This window comes from Carcharodon carcharias, chromosome 7 (genome assembly GCF_017639515.1).
Source record: "Carcharodon carcharias isolate sCarCar2 chromosome 7, sCarCar2.pri, whole genome shotgun sequence".
NCBI lineage: Eukaryota > Metazoa > Chordata > Chondrichthyes > Lamniformes > Lamnidae > Carcharodon > Carcharodon carcharias.
Window position 1 is genome coordinate 42,084,064 of NC_054473.1, and position 20,153 is coordinate 42,104,216.

Sequence of the window (20,153 nt, forward strand, 5' to 3'; positions counted from 1 at the left end):
TTTATTTACATTCTCATAAAAAACCATTTGCAAATCTGCACAACATGGAATTCACATTGAGGTTATAATTTATCTCAATGACCCAAGTACAAATATTGTCAACTTGCTTTGGGGTGATGTCTATGCAGACTTAAGTTACTTATATTTTGGCATTATTTAATTTTATTCCAGGATGCTGGCATCTAGGCATCATCTACCCTTTAGAACCTGGCTCCCATATCATAGTAGCAGGTGCATAAATCATTTTTTTAAAACACTGCATTTATAAACCGCATTTTAGGGTAAGGAAATCTAATATAAACTTGGAATGCTGGCACACAGATGAACAAGAGCTATTAAAATGCAAAGTGTGGACATTGAAATAGTGGCTACCACAGACAGACCCGCCCAAAATCAGCTTGGAAATACACAATGGGTGAAGTAGAACAGGCCGTGCCACAGCTACTGCAGAGAGATTGCAAGTGACACAGGTAATGTCAAGAAAGTTTTCAGCAGAGGAAACAGGCTGAAAAGCTGCGCTCTCTGCCTCTCTCTATTTTGGAAAAAGTGTATGTCACCCAGTTCAAGAAATCAACCATCAGAAGCCCATCAGTGAACTGAGAACTGTACATTCTTTTAATTTTTTTGTTGGGCTCTAACTTCCCTTATTTCTGATATGTCTGTGTGTGTGGTGTGCGTGTGAGTGTTTGTGTGTGTGTGAGTGAGTGAGTGTGTGTGTGTTTGTGTGTGTGATTGTGTGTGAGTATGTGTGAGTGAGTGAGTATGTGGATGTGTGTGAGTGAGTGTGTGTGTGTGTGTGTTTGTGTGTGTGAGTGTGTGTGGGTATGTGTGAGTGAGTGAGTATGTGGGTGTGTGTGAGTGAGTGTGAGTGAGTGAGTGAGTGTGTGTGTGAGACCGCGTGTATGTGTGCGTGTGAGTGAGTGAGTGTGTGTGTATGTGTGTGTGTGTGTGTATGAGTGAGTGAGTGAGTGTGTGTGTGTGAGACCGTGTGTGTATGTATGTGTGTGTGTGTGTGTGTGAGTGAGTATGTGTGTGTGTGTGAGTGTGTGTGTAAGTAAGTGAGTGAGTATGTGTGAGTGAGTATGTGTGTGTGTGTGAGTGAGTGTGTGAGTGAGTGTGTGAGTGAGTGTGTGGGTGTGTGTGTTTGTGTGTGTGTGTGTGTGTGTGAGTGTGTGTGGGTGTGTGAGTGTTTGTGTGAGTGAGTGTGTGTTGTGACGTTGCATTTTCATTATTTTTCTCAGGTTTAGTGATTAATAAAATTTGCTCTCTTGTTAACTCAAGAAAACCTTTATTGCTCACTGCATAAATAATTAAATACATTTGGATTCAGAAAAAGCATATCCTCATAAAAAATAAATTTAAAACCTTTGTTGTGACCAACCAAGGAGGCTGAATAGAGGAGAGCCAGTATACTCCTTCTCACCTGGTCTTAACAATGACCCATGATCCAATCCTGCCTTTACTTACTTTGTTGCCGGATCATCAAAAGAAGCAAGTAGAAAAAGAGTGCCAGGTTTCACCCGATGTAAGAAATCCAACAGCAGCTTAACATCTGGAAGAAAGGAAATTAGAATTCCCTTACTTTTATTAATTTAATTTTCTTATATGTGGATCTGTTCATTGGTTTGCATTTACAGATAATGGGCCAGAACTTCCGAGAGGTGGCAGTCACAGTTGGATCCGCTATGCTCCTTCTTCCCTATCTTAGTCGGCACGGCACATTCCTTGCCCAGCCTTCTGACTCAGGCCTGGTGAGAAGGGTGCAGTGCAGCGGATCCCGATGCCTTCAGTCAAGGGCAGCAGGGCTGGAGGAAAGGAAGCCGTGCCCCTTTTGTTTCACAGAGCTAGCTGCCATAAAGCAGATAAGTTTAAAGTTCCAGTACCTTGAGAAGCCAGGGACAAGGTAAATGTGTAAAGTAAGTGGGTAGGATTTGGTGGTGGGGGTTGGGTGGTCATTGGGTGGGGGGGGCATGTGGATCATCTAATCAGTGGGGCGGTTCGGGTGGTCAGTTGGAGGCGTTGTTGGGGGTGGGGGGGATAATCGGGTGGGGGTTGGGACGGTAGTTGGGGAGTGCTAGACGAGTAGTTGGGGGTTGTAGTTGGGGGTTGTAGTTGGAGGTATGGGGGTAGTCGGGAGTCAGGAGGGTAATTAGCAGGTGGGGAGGGTAGTTGGGGGTTAGTAGGGGGATCAGAAGGGTAGTTGGGGGTGGGGGAGCTAATTAGGGGGTCCAGTGGGGGGTTGGGGGGGGGTGGTGGGGAATCAGTACTTTCATTATTTAGGAATTAGAAGTGGTTTTAAACTTTCTAATTTTTCCTAGGTAACTATTCTGGTAAGACATTTGGAACCATCTGAAGTCTCCGATTTAAATTGGAGCATTGGATGGTTCCCAGTGCAGGGGATTTGCCCAGTGGAAATTTGAACTTCCTGGGCAATTTCCATGCAGCTCTTGCATGGGGACTTCGTGGTGGAAACTCCAGGCCAGCACAACTTTTGGGGTACCACAAAGGGCCCAGGAGAGAGGGCTGCAGATGGTGCCAAACACTGGGGTCTGGGGCTGGTGGGGGTAGGGGGGTGGGGTGGGGTGCCCGGGCTCCATGTTTTAAAGAGAGTTTCTCATCATCCAGTCTGAACAGCCAGAACCGCGGACCAGCTTAAAAAATTTGGAAGTGGAGAGATCCAATCTTTTTAAATCCAGTCTGTCGGTGTCAATTTCACCAGTTGCTGCCTTGCTTCTGACCTTCAGGCAACTTTGTTGTTCCAGTTTTTCTTTTGAAAAGCCTGCCAGAAAACCGAAGGTCAACAGCAGCGCAGCAAATGTCAGGAGTGTTCTTGCTCGAAAAATGGTCAGTTAAATCCCTGCAATTTTAAGAGTGTGAGTGTACATGTGATGCACGTGTGGTGCATGCAATGTGTGTGCAGGGAGTTTAAAGAGTGGGTGGGGGTGGTTGGTGCAGAGAGTTTGGAGGGGGAGCTGGGGAGGGAGTGGGGAGCTTGGGGAGGAGGTGGGGAAGGGGTGGGGTGCTTGGTGGCTGGCTTGGGGGTGGTGCAGAAGGGACAGAGGCTTGTGGGGGAGATGGGGAGGGGGTGGGGGTTGTTGGGGGTAGATTGGAGGGAAGGTTAGACAGGGCATCGGGGGAGGTTGCAGTGTGGGTTGGAGGGAGGCTGGAGAGGGTGTTGGGAGAAGATTAGAGGGGGGTTGGCGGGGAGGTTAGAGGTGGGGCTGGGGGGAGGTTGGAAGGGAAATTAGAGGAGGTTTGGGAGGGAGGTTGGAAGATAGATTGGGGGAGGTTGGAAAGCGGGTTGGAGAGATGTGGGGGGTTGAGGGAAGGTTGGGGGGCTGTAGGGGGCCTTGGGGAAGTTGGAGGGGGTGTTGTGAGGGAAGGTTAGCTACAGACTTGAATTGTCTTGGAAAATGTGGTGATTTCTTTGTAGGCACTTTCCTAAGGTCAGTTAATTGTTCTGTGATTAATTATCCTTTGGGAATCAACATTGGGCTTCCAATTTCACCATTGCTTCTGTCACTCTGCCTACTGCATGCAGATGTAATGAAAGAAAAACAAAACCTACATTTATACAGCACCTTTCATGATGTCTCAAATCGCTTTACAGTAATTAAGTACTTTTGAGCTGTAGTCACTGGTATAATATAGGTAATGTTATCAAATGGTGGAGCAGGCTCTAGGGGCCACATGGCCTACTCCTGCTCCTAATATGCACATGCGTATGTCATCTGGGATGAATGAAATGAACTGGGCTAGATGGCTGGCGAACAGAGGGTGGAATGATGGCGGGAGTTCTGCTTATTTCACTGCTGATGAAAGTTTACTGTGAGCAGTCTTTGTGGGTGATATTGCCAGGACAGGAGTGTGTAATGGGCTCATAGTAAATCAGAAACCTGTTTTACACTGCACATGATTCTCATGAGTCTTTTCCATTGACTTAAATCTTGTCCTTTTGTTTACTTACCTATTATCCCACTCTATCTCGTTGCTTTTATGAGTTTTTGGAGGTATTGAAAGGATGTGATAAAGTTGTGTTGCATAGTAGGTATTGAAAATATATTGTAGCATGAGGCAGCAATCAGCAGAGTGTTCAGAATTGCTGATCAAGAAAACACAGACACAATTGTGAACCATTCAGTCTCCGTCCTCTGGCCTCTGAAAAGTTGTGTTGCACAGACAAACCTGAGGGTTCCAAAGTTTCTCACTGAGAGTGAAGACCTATGTTGTTCAATCATTCCACTTTGTTGCTCAGGAGTCATTTGATCTTTCTACTCTGTGGGATTACTGATAAAATAGAACCCTATTACACCCCTTCTGTGAAATAATTATATTGAACAATATCATGCACTCAGGCAGGAGAAAGTCTTCTACTTCTACAGAATGGAAAAGATCTTGTGCAGTTTATCTGGGTTGCAAGTATTGAATCTTTCCCCCTAATATGAATTGACTGCCACCATGTCCATAGGGTGCAATGTGCAGGACATGTAAATGAGGGCTGAGGCAATCACCAAAATTAGTTTTTATCATCTGCACAGTGTTATAAATAAGTGCTGGGATATTTTCCTGTCAAATGAACAATATTGCACAATACTGTTAAAATAAAAGTTGTACTCTCTAGTTCATTTAATAGTTGCAGTGGTATCATCTACAGGGTGCACACAAATTAACACTGCATTATATTGTTAATATTGTTAATTAATAATAATTAATATTAAAGAGCCATGCTGCATATATAAATATCAGATGGTATTTGTAACCAGATTCCAACAATGGCTCTAGTTATCAGTTTACTAGGGAACTACAGGCCAGTCAGTCTAACCTCAGTGGTGGGGAAACTGTTAGAAGCAACTCTGAGGGACAGAATTAGTCTACACTTGGAGAAGCAGGGATTAATCAAGGACAGTCAGAAAGGTTTGTTAAGGGGAGGTCATGTCTGACCAATTTGATTGAATTTTTCGAAGAGGTGACCAGGTGTGTAAATGAGGGCAATGCATTTGACGTAGTCTACTTGGACTTCAGCAAGGCTTTTGATAAGGTCCTGCATGGGAGACTGATAATGAAGGTAAGAGCCCATGGGATCCAAGGCAATTTGGCAAATTGGATCCAGGATTGGCTGAGTGGCAGGAAGCAGAGGGTGATGGTCGAGGGGTGTTTTAGTGGCTGGATACCTGTGTCCAGTGGGGTTCCACAGGTATTGGTGTTGGGTCCCTTGCTGTTTGTGGTATATATAAACTTAGACTTGAATGTAGGAGGGTTGACAGTAAGTTCGCAGATGACACGAAAATTGGTGGGGTGGTAAATAGTGAGGAGGATAGCCTTAGATTACAGGAGGATATAGATGGGCTGGTCAGTTGGGCTGATCTGTGGCAAATGGAATTTAACCCGGATAAGTGTGAGGTGATGCACTTGGGCAGGACAAACGAGGCACGGAAATGCACGATGAATGGTAGGACCTTGGGAAGTACCAAGGATCAGAGGGACCTTGGTGTGCATGTCCACCAGCCCTATAAGGTAGCAGGACAGGCAGTTAAGGTGGTTAAGAAGGCATATGGGATATTGCCTTTATTAGCCGAGGCATAGAATATAAGATCAGGGAGGTTATGCTGGAACTGTATAAAATGCTGGTTAGGCCACAGCTAGAGTATTGTGTGCAGTTCTGGAATCCACATTATAGGAAGGATGTGATTGCACTAGAGAGAGTGCAGAGGAGATTTACCAGGATGTTGCCTGGGCTGGAGAGTTTTAGTTATGAGGAGAGATTGGATAGACTGGGGTTATTTTCCCTGGAGCAGAGGAGATTGAGGGGGACATGATTGAGATGTATAAAATTATGAGGGCACAGATAGGGTAGACAGGAAGGAACTTTTCTTCTTGGTGGAGGGATCAATAACCAGGGGGCTTAGATTTAAGGTAAGGGGCAGGAGGTTTAGAGAGGATGTGAGGAAGAATTTTTTCACCCAGAGGGTGGTAGCAATCTGGAACTCATTGCCTGAAAGAGTGGTAGAGGCAGAAACCCTCTTAACATTTAAGAAGTATTTGGATGTGCTCTTGCAATGCCATGGCATACAAGGCTATGGGCCTAGTGCTGGAAAGTGGGATTAGAATAATTAGGTACTTGTTTGACTGGCGCAGGCTCGATGGGCCCAAGGGCCTTTTTCTGTGCTGTAGACCTCTGTGACTTTATGACCTTGCTGTGATTGTTTGGTGAATTATTTGGTGAATGTTGAAAGGGAAAAAATATCATGCAAGATTGAGGGGTGGGGGGCGGGGGGGCTGGGTTGTTAAATTGGGGGGTGAGGAGGAATAAGGAACCCAGAAAAGAAGAGATCGATTTCTCCCTCTGGACATGCGTACCACCCTAAGTATGACTCTCTGGAGGTTAGAAGTTATGGACCATTAATTGATATTGAAACTATTATCTTCTGTTTGTGCTTATATTGAATCTACCTCACTCCCCTCCCTCTCCCCCACAGCATCTAGCAATGGTGACAGGTGATAGATTGGGTGGATTACACTTCCATTTTTGCAGTATTTGAAAACAATTTAGTTAAATCAAATCAAATACAGTTAAATTTTTAAAAATCTTACCTCCACTCCACATGTCAAAAAAGTCAGTTGCTAATAGATCACCAGTCGAAGCTGTAGCATAAAGACATCTACATTACATATTAGAAATAATTACTTGGCAATATGAAGCTATAGGAGTATTTACACATTACATGTTCTTGGACAATTTACTCACCATTAACTAGAGCAATGTTTAACCCTCTTCCGATGTTATTCCGTATACCATTCATGAGTCTATAGGAAGGGGAAAAAAGGGATATCTCAAACAGCAAGTCATTATTTTACCAGGATTTTGAATTTGTGATTAGTGCAGTGCCTATGTGATAGTCTTTGACAGTGTCATGGACACTTTAAAACAGGCTTGTCCAACAGGCAGACCGCGGACCAGATGCCGCTTTTGAAGCCAGTTTCCAAAATGCTGGTCAAACTAGCGACCCTTTCAGCAGCAAATGTGGGAGAGAAACAGTCTCTGATTGGAGGAGCAGTGAACACCAGTGCTGGTGAGTGTGCTGAAAAGAGGTTTTCTTTCGGGTGAGGTGGTGGCCGCACCAAAGCTGGGGCCCGGGGAGTGAGAACACAAGCTCTGGAGACTGGGGAGTGGGAACACAAATGTCGGGTCCCGGGTATGAGGAACAGAAGCACTGGGGCCTGGAGAGCAGGAACACGAGTGCCGGGACCCAGTAGCAGGGAACCAGTGTGTCGGGGCCCGGCAGCAGGATGTTAGGAAGAGCATAGGGAGCACATATAAAACAAAGGGTACAATTCTAAAGCAGGTGGTGCAGCAGAGGGATCTGGGTGCATATGTGCATAAATCATTGAAGATGGCAGTACAGGTTGAGAGAGCAGTTAATAAAGCATACAGTATCCTGGGCTTTATTAATAGGGGCTTAGAGGACAAGAGCAGGGAGCTAATGGTGAATTTGTATAAGTCACTAGTTCAACCTCAGCTGCAGTATTGTGTCCAGTTCTGGGCATCGCACTTTAGGAAGGATGTGAAGGCTTTAGAGAAGATGCAGAAAAGATTCACGAGAATGGATCCAGGGTGAGGAATTTCAATTATGAAGATAGATTGGAGAAGTTAAGACTGTTTTCCTTGGAGAAAAGAAGGCTGAGAGGAGGTTTGATATTCAAAGTCATATTGATAGTCAAAATCATGAGGGTTCTGGACAAATTAAATAGGGAGAAACTGTTCCCATTCGTGAAAGGATCGAGAATGAGAGGGCACAGACTTAAAGTAATTAGCAAAAGAAGCAAAAGTGATATGAGGAGAAACTTTTTTACGCAGTGAGTAGTTAAGGTTTGGAATACTCTGCCTGAGAGTGTGGTGGAGGCAGGTTCAATTGAAGGAAATTAGACTCTTATCTGAAAAGGGTTATGAGGAGGAGCCGGGGAAATGGCACTAGGGTAGTTGCTCATTCGGAGAGCTGTTGTGGACATGATGGGAAAAATGGCCTCCTTCTGCATTATATCAATTCTGTGATTCCGTGATTTTCTAAATTCTTGGGAAATACAAGCCGCTTGGGGAAACATCCCTTTGTAATTTAAACCTTGGCATCCTGGTATCAATCAGGTAAATCTATGCTACACTCCTTCTTAAGGCAATATATTCTTCCTAAGGTGTGCTGCCTAGGACTGGTACTAGGTACCAGGATCTAACTAGGACTTTGTTTGGCTGAAGCACAATTTCTATCTCATTGTATTCTAGCCCTCTAGTTCCATTAGCCTTTTTGTTCACTTTCTGTACCTGTTCATGGGAAATACTCTGATCTATTCTTTTTCAGTCTAAGTTCAAACCCCTCACACATGTCTCTCTATCCATCTTTAAGCCACTCCCTAAAACGTGCCTGCTGACTAATGCTTTTGGTCATCTGCTGTTACGTGGCTTGGCATAAAATTTTTTTCGATAACACTCATGTGAAACTCCATGAGGTGCCTTACTACATGAATGGCACTATATAAATGGAAGTCATAATTGTTATTGTTGTTTTAGGGCCATCCACGCGCTGCTGGTGCCAGATTGGTAGAGCTTCTGCTAATGTCACTCCAAAAGGAACAGATGGGTGTGGCATTGGTGGACTTATTCTATGATCTACCTTTCCTCCTCTAGATAAACATCTCATTCATTTGTCTCCTTCACAAGATGGGTTGACATGAGGTGGGAAACGCAGTATGCTGCCAGTACTAGGGACCAGCCAGCACCCTCATAGATGCTAAGGCACCATAAATGTACTGATTTCTGAATTAAGTGCTATGCTCATTTCTATCCAAACATGACAAATTTCTAATCTTGTCTGAGATTTCAAAGCGAAGTACCGGGTAAGCACTAAAATAAATATTTGAAAGCCAAACATTAGATTTAGAAATAAAAACAGAAACTACTAGAAAAACTCAGCAGTTCTAACAGCGTCTGTGGAGAGAGAAATAGAGTTACCGTTTCGAGTCCGTATGACCCTTTTTCCGAGCAAATCCAAATATCCAAATAAGGGGCCCGATACCTGTTTGAAGACTGGGTGACCACTTAGCAAAACGCTTCCATTCAATTGGAAAGCACGACCCTGGGCTTCTTAGATTTAGAATAACCTTCAACAAAAGAAACCTTGTGGGATGTTTAGAATTCAAAGAATGTTTATGATCCAGTTGCAGCAGAGTTATATCTTGGTTACTCACACTTTATCATTGAAACAAATGTTGGGTCCGACAACACTAGCTGCCCCACTTCTGATTCTAAATGAAAAATAGTTTTCAGGACAGTGTATTTCCATTCCACACAGGGGCTTCTTAACTCTTGGTTCTGTAACTGTAAAAAGCAAAACATTTATAATATGCTCCTTATAACTCAAAAATGCTAAGGCCTAGAAATTGGTTGATGTCATTCCTGCTTTCTAGGTGCAAAATGGATGTCAAAGCATCCAATGTGGCAGGTGGAGAGCGTGCACATGTACTGCTGCCTGACATATCGAACTGCTGCCTGACATGTCGATAAAGGCAGTAAAGGAAGTATCTAGGGACAGTGCTGAAACAAGCAGTAGGCACTTCACATATCCAAATAAGGGACCCAACACCTGTTTGAAGACTGAGTGATCACTTAGCAAAACACCTCCTCTCAGTTGGAAAGCATGACCCTGAGCTTCTGGTAAAGCCCCAAACACTCCTTCCAGATGAAATAGCATTTTAGGTGTACTTCTTTCAGTTTAGTATACTGTAACTGCTGTTCAGTGTGGGTCTCATCTACATTGAGGAGACCAAACATGGATGGGGTGACCACTTTGTGGTCAATTATTCTGACCGGGTTCACAGCTGACATAAAGTCATTTGCCACAGCAGCTCACAATATTTTACGTAAAAGTGCGCATGCATGATTAGTTCAGCTACACAGATGTCCCTTTGTCAAGCTTCTTGGCTAGTTGACTGAAGAATAGGGAACAAAGTGAGTACAGGTGAAGTAAGAGTGAATAGGGAAAACAACAGTACAGCTCTGTAACCAAACGGATTGAAGGATTGTAAAATTAACAATGTGAGAACTGAGAAGGAAGTGTGGGTTAGCATGGATACATTTATGTCAAATCAGGTACAGGGAAAAAGAAATATTGAAATGAAAATAAGTTTGAATTGAGAGAGAGAAATGAGAAACAGAAAGGAAAAATAAAAAAAAACATCTTTAGTATCTCAAATGACAATTAAAACCTGAAAAACGAGATTCAGCACTTATAATAGTTAATTTTTGATGCCAGAGAGGATGATTGGCCGTATTATAATGATCATGTTGTTAAAAGGATAATTAGACTGAAATGGAAAAGATTTAATTTTCTGTGGTGTATTTAGTTTGGATGCACTGTGCAAAAATAAGGGGCCCAATTTTCATCCCCATATGTGGGCCGGTGGGCACCATCATGCCCCCAGGCCTTTTCCTGGAGGCATGATGGGGGTTGAACGTAGTAGGTAGCCAATTAAGGGGAATTAAAAGCTTGTTGTCAAAAACTGACTGAAATTTTACAGTCAGTCTGAGGGCCCAGAGAGGTATCAGGGACCAGGTCAGCTTCTTGGAGGTAGCCTTTAGCTGCAAACTAAGGGGCCACTGCTTCAAGCAGGCTTTGAAGCCCTCGACCTGCCTGGCTACAGCTGCAGTCATAGACTATCCTGCGGAAGAATTCCCCTCCACAATGGTGGTCTGGATGTTGAATCCATTTTTAAATTTAAAAGTGTAAAAAGTTGAAGGAGAGGGCACCTTAAAATGGAGGCACTCTATTTCTTTCTCACCTGAACTGTAAGCTGCTACTCCTCCTAAGCTGTAAGGTTTCTTATTGGCCCCACCAGTTTTGAGAGCTCATCCGCCATCTTTAATTGGATGTAGAGCCCACTCTCTGACCATTAACTGGCCAATTCGGTGACTGTTTCCATGAAGTGCAGGGTCATGGCCCCATTTGACTCCAATGTCAGGGTCCCAACCCAAAATCCTGCCCAACAACATCACACCATTCAATGCATTTCAAAGATGAGTCAGTGAGATGTCACCTTCACAAAACTAAGGTTGGAATGGTGCATCTCAGATAGCAACCTTTGGCTTTCCACTTTCAACTATGCATCTACTGATGCCTGAAGTTGCTGTAGCATTGTGAATAACAGAGAGCACAACTTACCTCATCATTATTTTGTCAGTGTACAGATAGGAAGAGTACTGGTTTAATTGAAACTTCTAGGAATTTGTATATCAAGGTCTTAGGGCAGCATAAAAAGACTAAGAAACATAGTTAAGATCCTCTTTAAACAAAAAGAAAAACTATGAAATTTAAAATTAAGAAAGAGAAATGATATAAAACTGAATGGAGGTGATTTTTCATTCATGCTGAAAAGAGAGACTTGATGCTGAAGCTTTTCATCTTGCATTCATCAGGACAAACGTAAGAATGCCAAATCTCAAATGATCACAACAATTTATTCCACACAAGAAAAGGATGCTGATATGTTGGCAATGATTGTCGTAATCATTTGAAATTTGCCATTCTTCTCTTTGTCCTGATGATTGTAAGACAAAAAGCTTCAGCAACATGTCTCTTCTTGCAACAATATTCAAGTTCTGTACTGCTTAGTGACTGATCTTTCATTTTTGCTGCTGGGCAGAAAGTGAGCAGTAGCAGATTGCCTGTTTTACATGCCATCTGAGTTTTGGCTTCAAAGAATAAATCATTCAGAACATGTGGGTTTAATTGGATTTAATTCCATGATCTTACTGGCAACATCAGAAGTTTTAGTAACATTGGGCTGAAATTCTTTAAAACTGAAATATTTCTTGTTCCAATTAGCAGGCAATTTGTAACTGCAATTGTTCCCCAATGCCCAAAGCACCAGACAAAGCCAGAGATTATTTTCTCTCAGTACAGCACCCAGCTGTTGACTTCCCAGGAGTGAAACTAAATATTGGAGCAGGTTGTCCTCTGAGCAGACATGCTTAGTTTTATTACTCAGCCTTGCGGAAATAGTTGGCTGTTCAATTTGAACCCAGGACTCTTTACTTTGGCATTCCTTGGGTAAATGAAAACCAAAGCAACCGATCACAGTTCTGACCAAGATGCAAACTAAAATGTTAACACAGCTCTCTCTCTCAGGTGCTAACTGAATCACTGTGTAATTTTTTGATCTCATTTCAGATTTTGCCTGAATTGATTTTTTGTCAAAATTCTTAAACCCTTGTCCAGGTTTATACTTCAATTTTCAGCCTTGATCAAATCTAGCTGTTGCTCTCGCTGACAGAATGAAGTAAATATTTCCAATATAAAATGTTACCTCTGCTTTTCATCTATTAATATTATAAATATTGAACCCAGTGTCCATACCTTTGAAATATTTCACATCATTCAGCTTTTCTTTAGAATCCATGAGTTTACTTGCCAAATACAATGTCAGAACACTGATGAGCAGCACCACTACACCACGTATCAAAGCTGTAAGATAACATGGAAATGAGTTATTCTTCTGTAGTAAGGTGAGGTACCCTGTCCTTTTAAGAGAGTGCAAGTGTACTGATCATGTGACAGCACTGATGAATCACTGTACAGCGCGGGCAACTGGGAACTGTAAGTTTAGTTCTGGAGGTTTCTGAGTGAGCATGTATGATCTTGTGCTCTGCCCTATGTCTCAATAAACCACCACCGTTTATTCTTACATCAGTCTCTCCCCGTTATTGATTGCAAGCAGCAATTGATGAGAACATAGGAAGGTGTGCAGTTAGAGTTTGGTTGGCCAACTAACTCACTTACCCAAGACATAAAAGTGGCGACAACAATAAAGAACAAAAATAAATAAATTTCAAGATGGGTGAGCAAAGCATTAGAAAGAACATCTGTACTTTCCTTGTAAAATAGGCAACAGCTGGCAATCGAAGCAGAAAGCAGTGCTGCAGTTTAAAATTTTAAAAAACCTTGTAAAATCGTGATCATGGGGATCCCGCCAAAACTCAAAAAGAACGCAAAACCCAGCAGAGAAAAACCGACAGCTACAGAGGCAGAGTTAAAAAAAACGGTGACTGCTCTTAAAATGGCAATACATTTAAAAGGGTAAATGCATGAAAGATAGCTATGGACAGAAAATTATAAGAGACCCTAGAGAGAGGGTGACTCCATGGTAAGACAAACACCTAAATTTGTCATTACTTGGAAAGCCTATTGGAAGTGCAGTCCCCTTGCAGTCATTCATGATGCCACAGCTCGAGTGTGTTGATCCATTCAACCCCATTGCAGATGACTGTCGAATACCTAGTGTTCATTTTTGCCGTTAACGACATAGTGGGGGAGGAGAAGAAGAGGCGATTCTTTTATCCTCATGCAGTAACAAAATGTATGGGCTGATCTGCAGCCTTAATCGCCTAGCGCCCCAAATTCAAAGACTTTCGACGAGTTAATAAAAATTGTACAGAGCTGCCTGAGACCAAAAGCCCTCAGTTACAGCACTTTAAGTTCAATTCACGGAACAGGCTTCCAGAGGGGACAATAGCTGACTATGTGGTCGTTTTAAAGGCATTAACTGAACATTGCAAATTTGGAAAGTCCATTAGTGATATGTTGAAAGACTGGCTGATATGCGGGATTGGAGATGATACTATCCAAAGGCGTTTGCTACCTGAACCTAGTCTAGACTTCAATAAGGCATTAGAATTAGCTACCGTGATAGAGAGTGCTGTTACAAATTCCAAGGTTTTAAAAGATGCACAAAATGGTGCCGTGCATCTAGTCGAGCGGGACAATCCAGCAACAAAAGGCGCGAAAACGTCACACTCCATGGAAAGGCAGGAAACGGTCTCTAGCTCCAGACCATTGATAAACAACAGTACTGCAGTGAAAACCCACAAAATGAATGAGAGAATACATCCAGGTCTCCAAAGGGCAAACGACAATTCAAACAAGTTGAGCCCTTTTTCTTCCACCGTTATGGACACATAAGGCGGCACTGCAGAGAAAGGCTAAAACAACATTACAAAGGTAGAAGGAAAAATCGTGAAATATGCCTCATGGAAGAGTCTGAAGAAATAGAATCAGACATCCATTCGTTATATAACTTCAAAGTGGATAGAACTGAACCAATCCATGTAGCCATAATGATCAGCGGACCACCCATTAAGATGGAAGTTGATACGAAAGCAACAATATCTGTCATTGGAGAGCGTACATTTAGATATCTGAGTAAATGAACCCATCTTTCGAAGTTAGAAGTTTCGGACACAAAGCTGAGGACATATAGGGATGAAGAAATAAGACTGAAAGGGTTATATCAAATCTTGGCAACGTATAGAGATCAATCTGAAAGGTTGCCCTTGTTAGTGGGTGGCTGGAGAGGGCCCCATCTGGCAACTGGCTCGAAAAGATTAAATGGAAATGGACCGCAATTTTTCAAATTACAACGAAAGGCTTACAGGAATTGTTGCAAAAGTATGCTTCCGTTTTCAACGACTAATTAGGAAGGATTCCAGGCCAGAATCCATGTAGACCCAAATACAACCCCCAGATTTATAAGAGCCAGGCCAGTCCCTTATGCTCTATGGGACAAAGTTGAAACCGAGTTGGACAGACTGGAAAAATCGGGCATCCTACAACCAGTGCAATTTTCTGGGTGGGCAGCACCTGTCATACCTGTACTGAAGCTGGACCAAAGCGTGCATTTATATGGTGACTATAAGCTAACTGTCAATAAGTGGACAAACTTGATAGACACCTGATACCCAAGATTAAGGAATTGTATTTGAACCAGAGCACACCACATATTTGAAAGCAGACATGAGCCATGCCTACCAGCAGGTAGCATTGGTAAAGGACTCTAGGGAATTCGTCACCATTAACACACAACGAGGTTTGTATCAATATACATGTCTACCTGTTGGGGTCTCCTTGGCGTGTGCTACTTTCCAAAGAACAATGGAAAACTTGCTCCAAGGATTGCCCCATGTTATCGTTTACTTGGATGACATATTGGTCACAGGACTGACCAACGATGAACACTTAGCAAATCCTGAAGAGATGCTCAAGTGCTTGACACAAGTGGAGGCTTGTTTAAAACAAGAGATGTGTCTGTTCCAAGCTAAGGAGGTCATTTACTTGGGCCACAAGGTTGATGTGCAGGGCTTGCATCCTGTGGAAGAAAAAGTCCAGGCCATTTGTGAGACACCTGCCCCAAGAAATACCACAGAGCTTAAGGTCTTTTTAGGCATGGTAAACTACTATGGCTGATTCCTCCCAAACCTCTCGACTGTGCTGGCCTCATTGTACAGCCTGCTTAAGAAGAACCAGAAATTAAGTTGCCAAGCCCCGCACCAGGATGACTTCCTGGAAGTGAAGCAATTGTTAAGATTGTTAACCTGTGATGCACTCCCTTATGGAATAGGGGCCGTTCTTCACAATTGGATGGCGGATGGTTCTGAACAACCGATTGGTTATACATCTCACGCACTCAGTGTCGCAGGGAGACAACATTCCCAAATTGACAAAGAGGGTTTATCTATTGTGTTCAGCATCTGGAAGTTTCATCAATATCTCCACAGTCTCAATTTCCATATTATAACCAGCCACTGAGATTATTTGGAGAAGATAAAGCAATACCACCTGTTGCATTGGCACACATCCAGAGATGGGCACTAATATCAGGCACCAACAAATACACTTATGTTCACCGTTTGGGAACTCAAATCGCACATGCCGATGCACTAAGCCGCCTTCTCCTGCCAGCTAATAACGGGGAGGCTCCCATTCCCCAGGAACTGGTCTTAGTGCTAAATTTTCTGGATCCCTCCCCTGTTCAGACCAGACAAATCCATGAGTGGACAAGTCGGACCCACTATTGTCTAATATCTGGGAGCTGGTCTTGAATGGTTGGTCAGGTGGATTTAAGTCTGAGGAGATGAATCCCTATTCTGATCGCAAATATGAAGTCTCCTGCCAGGGCAACATATTACTCTGGAGAGCAAGGGTAATCGTGCCCCCACGGGGGTGAAGGCCGTTATTAGCCAAGCAACGTAGTGCACACCCAGGCATTCGCCGGATGAAGATGCTCGCACACAGCTATTTGTGGTGGCCAGGCATGGACTTGGATATGGAAACCCTGGTCAAAAAGCTGTCCTCAATGCCAGCAGGTGCAAAAGCTCTCCCCTAGCTGCATTGCATCCATGGGAATGGCCGGGGAGACCATGGGTGCACCTCCACGTCAATTATGACTCCTATTCCAAATGGATGGACATCTATGAAGTCCGGTCGCCCATGCCAGCTGCCACCATAGACCGTTTACGGCGGAGTTTTGCAGTGCATAGGTTGCCAGAGGATCTCATGCCCGACAACGGGACAGCTTTTACCGCTTTTACCAGTGGGAGTTCCACAGGTTCACGACCCTTAGTGGCATTACCTATATCAAAATCTCACCCTACCACGCAGCATCAAACGGTATGGCTGAGCAGGCAATCCAAACCTTTAAATCTGGGATGAAAAAGATGGAAAGGGATTCCATTGGCACGAGAGCACGAGATTGTCCCGGTTCTTGTTCACACACCGGAATACGCCACACAACGACCAGCATTGTAACTGCAGAACTACTAATGAAGAGACATCTCTGCACCAGCCTGACCTCTATCCGGCCTAATTTAGTGGGAAGGGTGGAGAAAAGCCAAGAGGCACAGAAGGCCAGGCATGATGGTCATGGTCGCGAAAGAACATTCACAACGGGAGATGCTGTCCTCGTGAAGAACTTTGGAGATGGGCTCAACTGGCTGTTAGGCAAGATGAATGCAGTAACTGGACGCCTCTCCCATAATGTATTGGTAAATGGCCTAATAATTAGACAACATGTGGATCATCTCCGCAAAAGAACATCAGTCCCACGAGAAGAAATGTAATCTTCATCTACGCTCAAGTTTGTACGCTCGAGTTTGTGCCGCATGTAGAGGACAGGTCACATGATTGGGAAGCACCGGTGGGGCCTGTGGGACCTGAGGCGGTCAGGGAGACAAACCTGCCAGTTTCCACTGAGGAACCTAGAGGACAACTATCCCCTGAAAAGAAGGTTTCGGAAAAACCAGCCAAGGATTTTGGACAGAGACGCTCAACACCTCCGAGAAAGCCTCCTGCAAGACTTGACCTGTAAATAGTTATTGTGTAAACAGTTAATGTGTTTTATGCTTGTTAGCTGTACTTTTAAGTAAAGGGGGAGGGATGTTGTAAAGTGAGGTTCCCAGTGACTTTAAGAGAATGCAAGTGTACTGATCATGTGACAGCACTGATGAATCACTGTACAGCGTGGGAACTGGGAACTGTAAGTCTAGTTCTGGAGATTTCTGAATGAGCACGTATGATCTGGTGCTCTGCCCTATGTCTCAATAAACCATCACTGTTTATTCCTATATCAGTCTCTCCCCATTATTGATTGCAAGCAGCAATTGATGAGAACATAGGAAGACATGCAGTTAGAGTCCGGTTGGCCAACAAATTCATCTACCCAAGACATAAAATCTTCATAGCATTACAAGTGAACTTTACTGTTCATAAGATAGTTTCTGGGTGTTCAGCTCCCTATGGACCTCCTTATTAGTTCATCTCTTTTCTTGGCCACCAATTTCCCTTTCTCAACCAATCTCCTCTCTTCCACTGTTTAAGGCCCCCTACTACTAATTACGACTGCATTTTAGCCACAACTACAAGTTGATTGCCAGTGTAAACTGTCATGGTCCATTCCCTGAATGGGTCTTCTCTTTGCTCCCCTGTATGAACAGTGAATCTTTTCTCAAACTTGGCTTCCAACTTCTTGGATTTCTTGATGCCTGAAGATGAAGTTTTCTGCACTGGATTATACTGTGAAACTCAGCTGCTTTGTCTTTGATCTGCTACTCTGTTGCTTTAATCTTTTTACACTGTAACTCTGTTGCCTACTTGCACATGCTCATTCCCCACCTGCTACACCCACGGTTTCTCCTGCCAGTGATGTCATTGTTGTGAGCTCTGTGTCCACTTCAGTTCGCTGCCTCTTTCCCGACCCCTCACCGACATGCTAACTGCTGCTTTCCCTTCCTAACCTCTCGCCGTTATGCTTGCTGACCCTCTCCCAACCCCTCTCCTGATCACTCACCATCCCTGCTGTATCTCTCCTGATGCCTTGCAGCCTGTCTGCTGACCCCTCACTGTCAAAATTGCTGTCCCTCCTGGACCCCTCACAGCCACTCACCTAACACCTCGCTGTCAAGTTTGCAGCCCCCTCCTGATCCCTCGCTGCCCCACTCCCGGCCCTTCACTTCCATCTCCTGACAGCTCACTGCCATCTCGTGACCCCTCGCTGCCATGCTCGCTGCTGCTCTCTACCTATTCACTGACCCACTTGTTATCCCTCTCCTGACCCTTTGCCACTCTTACAGCAGCCTCCCACTCACCGCTTCTTGTAGCGGGCCCGCACCACACCTCTCAGGTGACCTTGCCACCTCACTTGCTATCCCGGTAACCACCTGGTGAAGGGTTGTGTGTGGGGTGGTGAGGGGAAGGCAGGTGGAGGAGGTGAATGATAGGGAGAGGGGCAGTGAGTGGGGGAGGTAAATGGTAGGGAGAGGGGCAGCGAGTGGGGGAGATGAATAGTGGGGAGAGGAGCAGCGAGTGGGAGAGATGAATGGTGGGGAGAGGGGCAGCAAATGGGAGAGATGAATGGTGGGGAGAGGGGCAGTGAGTGGGGGAGGTGAATGATAGGGAGAGGGGCAGTGAGTGGGGGAGGTGAATGATAGGGAGAGGGGCAGTGGGCAGGGGAGGCGAATGGTAGGGAGAGGGGCAGTGAGTGGGGGAGGTGAATGATAGGGAGAGGGGCAGTGAGTGGGAGAGGTGAATGGTAGGGAGAGGGGCAGCGAGTGCGGGAGATGAATGATAGGGAGAGGGGAAGCAAGTGCGGGAGATGAATAGTGGGGAGAGGGGCAGCGAGTGGGGGAGGTGAATGGTAGGGAGAAGGGCAGTGAGTGGGGGAGGTGAATGGTAGGGAGAGGGGCAGTGAGTGGGGGAGGTGAATGGTAGGGAGAGGGGCAGCAGGTGCGGGAGATGAATGATAGGGAGAGGGGCAGTGAGAGGGGGAGATGAATAGTGGGGAGAGGGGCAGTGAGTGGGGGAGGTGAATGATAGGGAGAGGGGCAGTGAGTGGGGGAGGTGAATGATAGGGAGAGGGGCAGTGAGTGGGGGAGGTGAATGGTAGGGAGAGGGGCAGTGAGTGGGGGAGGTGAATGGTAGGGAGAAGGGCAGTGAGTGGGGGAGGTGAATGGTAGGGAGAGGGGCAGTGAGTGGGGGAGGTGAATGGTAGGGAGAGGGGCAGTGAGTGGGGGAGGTGAATGATAGGGAGAGGGGCAGTGGGCAGGGGAGGCGAATGGTAGGGAGAGGGGCAGTGAGTAGGGGAGGTGAATGGTAGGGAGAGGGGCAGCGAGTGGGGGAGGTGAATGGTGGGGAGAGGGGTATGAGTGGGGGAGGTGAATGGTAGGGAGAGGGGCAGTGAGTGGGGAGCTGAATGGTAGAGAGAAAGGCAGTGAATGAAGGAGGTGATCCAGTCGAGCTATATTAAAACCATTAAGAGATTCAATAGGGCAGTGAGGAGTGGGGAGGGATCAGTGAGGGGTCAGGAGGGGTCAGCGAGCAGGGCAGGGAGAGGTCAGTTAGCAGGGCAGGGAGGGGTTGGCAGGGGTCAGCGATTGGTTGGGAGGGACCAGCAAGCCAGGCAGTGAGGGGTTGGGAGGGATCAGTGAAGAGTCAGGAGGGGTCAGCGAGCTGGGCAGTGAGGGGCTGAGTGTAATAGTGAGCGGAGGTGGACAGTGGGCGCATAATAATGTCAGAGCTGGGAGAAATCGCGTTGGCACCAGTGGATAGAACGGATGCAAGTGAGCATGTGCAACTGGTTCTGTGCAGCAGCAGCAAATGCAGCCAACTTTTAAAGCATAAAAACAAAAAAACTGCGGATGCTAGAAATCCAAAACAAAAACAGAATTACCTGGAAAAACTCAGCAGGTCTGGCAGCATCGGCGGAGAAGAAAAGAGTTGACGTTTCGAGTCCTCATGACCCTTCGACAGAACTTGAGTTCGAGTCCAAGAAAGAGTTGAAAT

The 20,153-nt window shown here is 45.0% G+C and overlaps 1 protein-coding gene across 6 annotated transcripts in view; it reads right to left on the minus strand.

Annotated features, from left to right (window-relative positions):
• LOC121280500 (protein FAM3C-like) overlaps positions 1-20,153 on the minus strand; it is a 58,349-nt gene that overhangs the window by 8,162 nt on the left and 30,034 nt on the right. For 5 of the 6 annotated variants that reach the window (XM_041192560.1, XM_041192555.1, XM_041192557.1 and 2 more), the window contains 5 exons: positions 12,402-12,509; positions 9,238-9,367; positions 6,746-6,804; positions 6,592-6,642; positions 1,468-1,552 (listed from right to left, as the gene is read on the minus strand). In XM_041192560.1, coding sequence (XP_041048494.1) covers positions 1,468-1,552; positions 6,592-6,642; positions 6,746-6,804; positions 9,238-9,367; positions 12,402-12,444 — 368 coding nt within the window. In that variant the 5' untranslated portion in view covers positions 12,445-12,509. Of the gene's footprint in view, positions 1-1,467; positions 1,553-6,591; positions 6,643-6,745; positions 6,805-9,237; positions 9,368-12,401; positions 12,510-20,040; positions 20,066-20,153 lie in introns of those variants that run through there. The other variant, XM_041192559.1, reaches the window with a different exon arrangement.